The sequence below is a fragment of the Clarias gariepinus genome, chromosome 2 (genome assembly GCF_024256425.1).
Source record: "Clarias gariepinus isolate MV-2021 ecotype Netherlands chromosome 2, CGAR_prim_01v2, whole genome shotgun sequence".
In the NCBI taxonomy this organism is placed as follows: domain Eukaryota; kingdom Metazoa; phylum Chordata; class Actinopteri; order Siluriformes; family Clariidae; genus Clarias; species Clarias gariepinus.
Window position 1 is genome coordinate 6,667,654 of NC_071101.1, and position 6,169 is coordinate 6,673,822.

A 6,169-nucleotide genomic window follows, 5' to 3' on the forward strand; every position below is an offset into this window, starting at 1 on the left:
AGTCCATGATGTCCTGTTTATCTCTAGAGAACTGTAATCCTGCTGCCGGCGTTCTTTCTCCTAAAAAGAGACTCAGAATTTATTGTTAAAGTGGCGTTTGACTTGCACACTATTAAATAGAAATTTGAATCAATTTTGGTTTATCGGTTTAAACAAAACAAAGTTTTGCCAAAGATGCCAGACTCCCCTGATCTATCTTTGGTCTTCTGCACTTAGGGGCACCAGACTTTCACGAGTCGCCCACTTTATTGCCTCATAGCCGGATTCACAGCCAGGGATTTAAAAGTCTTGGCACATGTGCGCACACATAACACATAGAAGAACATCCACGTGGTAAATGTGTTCCATGCAATTAGCTGGGGTTCATGGGGTTTTATACTCTTCATATTCAGGATCTATACCATGGACCTGTAATAAAAAATGACAAAACAGATTTTCTTAACATTATAATATGAATATTTGATGCTTAGTATGGATGTATGAAGGTCTATGTAAGGTTCTGTACACTAAGTCCCCTACATATGAACATTCAAGTTTCAAACATTCGAAGATATGAACATGCGCTGGCGCCTATTCAGTCAAGGAAGTTAGGTCACATGTCTGGTGTACATCGTACATTGTGTGTGCAGTGAGCATCCCAGGATGTCGGGAAGTGAGTGAAAAAGCAGCGGCGATGGGGCCGGTACTGCTAAGAAGCGGCAAGCGATAATGATAGGGACAAAAGATGGCAGACATCGCTCGTTCTTATAACGTGAATCGTTCAACCATCAACACGATTCTAAAGAACACTGTACTGTAATATACTGTGTATCGCCAATTGTGCTATATCACCCAGAAAATGTTTGTTTACAACTTACGAGCAAATTGGATTTACGAACGAGCGCTTGGAACAGAACTGGTTTGTATGTTGGGGACTTACTGTGTTTACCTTTTTGACACGCACCTAGCACATGGTATCCTACAGCAGTGAGTCGAAAAACTTACTTTCAGTAACTCAATGCACTGTGCTAGCCTTTCCGTCACCACTCCATGCTCCATCTTCAGGGAACTGTGAGCCTGCTGCTCTTGTTCTTTCTCCTAAAACAAAGCCATAGAAAAGAAGAGAGTCAGAATTTAGTGTTCTTAACCTCAAGTGTCCTAAAAATACAGTGTATTTTACATACTGTAAGCAATGCTTCTTTAAAAGGGGCTTTTTTTTTCAACAAAACAAAGTGTTTCACATTATTAAGTGGTAAATTTTGGCTTATTGGTTTAAAGATAAAGCTTACCTTTAGCATCATATCCCATCTGATCTCCATGGATTTCAACTCCTGATCTTTTTGTTCACACTCCTGAAACACAGCCATGGAGGAAAAACAGTGTCGAACGCCTCTAAATGATTAACATACCTGTACATCTACCATTCATTCAATAATAAAAAACCCCAAAACATCTTATAGCAGAAATGCATTTATTTATATTCTCATCAAGACTGTGTCTGGAACTCCAACACCAACATGTGTCCATAAATTATTTCTAAAGGAACAACTAAATATAAGGATTTATTTATTTACCAAGGTCATCTTATTACACTTCCTCGTGGTCTCAGTGAGCTCTGTCTCCTGATCATGCACTACGGCGTGCAGTCTGTTCACTTCAGCTCTCAGGTCAGTCTGCTCAGTCCTCAGCTCAGCATTGGTGGCCAGCAGTGCTTGGTTTTCCATCGTAAGTTCAGCCAGAGACACCTGGAGGTTCAACAACCAAAGCATCACTCATGAGAAAAGAGTAAAATAGTTTGCATATAAAGGGTCTGTAACATGAACATGACTCATATACACGCTTACCTTTAACATACTGTGAGTCTGGTGCTCTTGTTCTTTCTCCTAATACATAGCCACGGAGCAGAAAAGATTTAACCTTGAGTCCGTCCACAACCACAGAAAGCCACTTATATTCAACACAACATCTAGAATCTTTTACTAAAAATATAATTTTTTTTAAATTGGCTCATGTACATACTTTATCTGTGATGTAACTCATTCTTCAGCATGAACGTCACACGTCCTCATATTATTTCTAAAAGAACTGCGTAATGCAAGGGTCGTCTTACCTGCTTCAGAGCATCACGCTTCGACTCTGAGTCAGAGAGCATTTCCTCCAGCTCCCTCACCGTGCCTCGCAGATAGTTTACGTGGTACTTCATGGCACATCTCTCCGTCTCTATCTTAGCAAGGAACACCACGGCTTTGTCATACTTCCTCCTAGCTTCACTCAGCTTCATCTGGAATTGGTGTCATCGCAACAACCAGTGATTTTTTGGCTTTATTTACTTTTACACCCATATTTGTTCATGTTTTGGGCCAAATGTTCCCCAAAACATGACCGGACAAGAATCACCAACAGCGGGCATGGCTACAAAATGAGCTCTGATAGATTTGGCATCACAAACATCACCGTCATCTCTGTAACCGTGTCGATGTTGTCCTCTCTGTTTTATCTTTCAGTATTTTCTTTTTATGTTTTTACAATTTCAGGTGTTTATTCATCGATCTTCCACCAAATACCTGTTTTGTAGATTCCACTTGATGCTATAATTACAGAATAACATTCTCCTCCCCACACACTCCCACAGTTGCAGTGTGTCCTGTTTCTGCACTAGTACCTCAATGAAACTCCTTAAACGCAAAGATTATCAGACTCACACTCATTTCTTGAAACCTGGTCCGTGTCAGAGAGAGCTCTTCCTCCTTGTGCTGCACCGAGCCTCGCAGTGTTTTCATCTCAGACATCAGCTCAGACCTCTCACTCTCCAGCTGAGAGACCTCCTGGTGTTTCCTCTCAGCTTCAACCAGAGACACCTTTTATTGTTTTCGTACACACAAACAAACCCGTCAGAACAAACTGGTAAAAAACTAAACAAAAGAATGTCTATAAAAGATGAGAAAACCAGAATATAAGGACACAGACACATTAGTACTTCATGTAAGAGGGACTATAGTGTCCTAATTATTACTTAGTGCACACACCAGGCTTCCTTATGCCCCACTCTTTCTTTACCTTCACTGAAAAACCGACGTGTCTTTCACAGAAAACTCGAGTATTTTCTGCTAAAATGTTCATGATGGCAATGTTGCCACATCGGTGTTATGTTGTTATATAATGTGCTTTGAGGTGCATAATTCCCAGTGTGCAGGGAAACCCAAAACTCCCCAGGACTCGATGAGTTCTCACACACAGCTCATCTTCTATACATCCATGTATAAAATACTCAAAGGATCTGAATTAACTGGAAAAAAAAAACTAACCTTTAGGAACTCATCACGCTGTTGTAAAATTTCTTTCATTTCCTTGCACTGGGACTCCAGGATATGCTGAGCCTCCTGCTCTCGCTCCTTCTCCTAAAGCACAGCCATGGACACCAAAGGGCTTTAACCTTAAGTCAGTAATGTTTTATGTCTACACCGGGCCACGTTCCTTCAGTTAAAACCAGCCAGTAGCTCATCATTCCGCACTAAGATCATAGGATTTTTTCTCACTCACCCGCATTAGCTCTTTACACATTCTGAAGCTCAGAGTGAGCTCCTCTTGCAGTGTGATCACGTTGGGCTTCAGGTTATTGTTCTTCTTCTCCATCTCATAAATGATCTCCATCGCCTTCTCAAATCTCCTCTCAGCTTCACCCTGAGAGTCCAGAAGGAGCAACAAATGCTTGTTGGCTTCAAATTTAAAATGTACAAGCTCTTATTTGCAGATAAGACATCTAAAAAAAAAAAGCATTAAAGTTTTTAACCTTTAACTAGGACAAAAATATCCCTGCTTTTTTTATGTGACTGTTGATTTGCATGAAAGAAGAGCAGCATGCAGTGATTCATTATTGTTTTGTGGTCTGAGAGTTTAACCAGTGTTGGAACAACTCACAGAAAAAGCATAAACCTAAGTGTTGGATATCTGTAAACAAAATGTGGAAAGTTTCTTAAAGAGAATCATTACTGCGAGTCTGAGAGTAAACGGCAAAGTCTGGAATGGCCGAGGAAAAGTGGAAAATTCAATGACGCTTACAGGTTTTCTGGGATTCTCATCTCAAAGGCCAGAAGTATCGGAACACTATCAGGAAAAAGGTGCTCATTATAGTGAGACATGTATTGAAGAGCTGAAGCATAAACTTCAGATTAAACACAGAGGACTGATATCCAAGGATGTTGTAATCTCGCATGACGAGACACATCCGCACACTTCTGCCCACACTGTTCACAATTTGTGGTGTTAAAGCGTCCTCACTATCGTCCTTATCTCGCTCCTTTGGACTTTCAACTGTTTGGTCCCCTAAAAGCAGCCCTAAGAGGACGAAGATTAACTTCTGATGATCAAGCAGAAGTGACCCAGGGTGTATAAGTAGGATTAAAAGCTACACAGGAGAGTTGTTAGCATTGATTTGCTGCCAATAACTACTTAAGTGTACATTTACTGTACATAGAAGGTATACCAGGAGAAAAACCTGCATAATATTGAGTTTAATTAGCCTTTAGATCCAAAGTGGCTATAATGCTTTCATGTATTTGACATTCATCTCTTATTTCTATATAATGATGCACTAATGTATATATTTTGTGTGCTTTACAGTATGTGCAAGTGAGAGTGTTTTGGGGATTACCTCGAGGGTGGTGCTGTCAGTGTGTGTGACTCTGACTCCAACAACATCAGACACCGAGCTCGAATCCAGTGAGGAAACGTCTGTGGACGCTTTCTGCTCCGAGTCTGAGTACAACATCAATAAATACAGAAAATAATCACATGAGCCTCCATGGAACAAATATATACTATAATTAAAATCTTTTGAAATGTATTTCTTCTTTTACACATAGAATGTCTTCAATAGTAATAAATTACTTTTGAACTAAAAATAAGATAGAAATAAATGTAATTGCATTTAATAACTGGTGTTACATCTCTTTCTGGTAATTACAGTAACGCCAATGACAATTTATGGAAAAATATTAATTACGAACATGAATCAAAGACATTAAAGACAAACATGACAATTTAGAGAAAAATATAAATTATTTACAAAATGCCTTTAGTGTGTGAGACCAAATGGTTTTTAATTATGTCAAAATCAATTAAATATTAGATGTAATCAGTTTTTATGTCCAATTTCTGACAGTTATAATTATAAAGTGCGTAATAAAAAATTAATTATGATATTTCTAAACAAATGAAAAGAGACATCTGACATACATAGCTTTTAAACTTGTCTCAGTGCTCTTCATCTAGTCACCTCAGCAACAATTTAAAACGATCAAATTTATTTAAAAATAAATAAAACTCTTTTTGTGCAACAGTAACACCAAAGACAGTTTGCGGCGAATGATATTTATTTCATATTATCAATCAATCAGTTCTTCTTTCATGAGTTTAGTGTATTTTATAAGATATTCATGTTATTGTGAATAAGATTGATTTGATGAATAAAATACCTTTGGATGAAAGGTATACAGGAGCACTTTGATGTATGATCAAAGTAAGATCAAATACATCAATTCCTTAGAATTATTTCTTTAATACTACAATTATAAAAAAGTATTAAAAAGTAAAGTAAGAACATGTACGTTTCTATATTTTCTGAATATGTACAAGTAATTTTTGCCATGTTAGTTCTGCTGATGCCAAAATCATTTAAATTAAGCAGCCACTTTCCACTATTTTTGTAGAATGAAAGAGAGAGAGAGCGCGCGAGAGAGTGAGCGAGAGAAAGAGCGCGCGCAGAGCGAGCGAGAGAGACCTTGAGTGGTGTCTGTGTCCTCGCGCTCCGGTGTTTCCTCTCCCGCGGTGACTGCAGCTCCGGCCGCGTACTGCAGGGGGCGCAGTATCATCTCCACCGCCTTTAAAACTAATCTAATGAAACGAATCATCATTACAGCACTGAACCTGCATCACCACCAGCTGTAGGTCTCTTTCTGCTCTGCACCTTTAACAATCACATCCTGAATGACGTCACAAAACAGAACGCGCGTTCACGTGACGCCGACCCTCGTCTATGACGCGCTAATGAACTAATTCTGCTCTTTTTTTTTTTTTTTTAAGTTTATAAACGTTTGTTTACTTTTTATTCAGTTTTTATTGCTCTCAGTTTTTATTAATTATGCTTAATTGAATTAATTAAATATGTGAAGTCGTCGGAGTTAATAAATCC

General features: G+C 38.7%; 1 protein-coding gene across 1 annotated transcript; it reads right to left on the reverse strand.

Moving 5' to 3' along the window:
- On the reverse strand, positions 1–5,902 carry LOC128514118 (trichohyalin-like). Its single transcript, XM_053487820.1, has 11 exons — positions 5,759–5,902; positions 4,631–4,734; positions 3,520–3,660; positions 3,285–3,377; positions 2,682–2,837; positions 2,090–2,260; positions 1,824–1,862; positions 1,554–1,724; positions 1,269–1,331; positions 985–1,077; positions 1–408 (listed from the first exon to the last, which is right to left on the reverse strand). The coding sequence occupies exons 1-11, from the start codon at positions 5,889–5,891 to the stop codon at positions 364–366; spliced, it is 1,209 nt and encodes a 402-aa protein (XP_053343795.1). The 5' UTR covers positions 5,892–5,902; the 3' UTR covers positions 1–363.
- Positions 5,903–6,169: the final 267 nt, after the last annotated feature.

Excerpts from the sequence above, each read along its gene's own strand:
- LOC128514118 (XM_053487820.1), bottom strand. The coding sequence starts at position 5,891 with ATGATGATTCGTTTCATTAGATTAGTTTTAAAGGCGGTGGAGATGATA. Across the intron at positions 1,863-2,089 it reads AGCGTGATGCTCTGAAGCAG|GAGAAAGAACAAGAGCACCA; the intron begins GTAAGACGACCC and ends GCTATGTATTAG. Across the intron at positions 1,332-1,553 it reads AGTGTAATAAGATGACCTTG|GAGTGTGAACAAAAAGATCA; the intron begins GTAAATAAATAA and ends GCTGTGTTTCAG.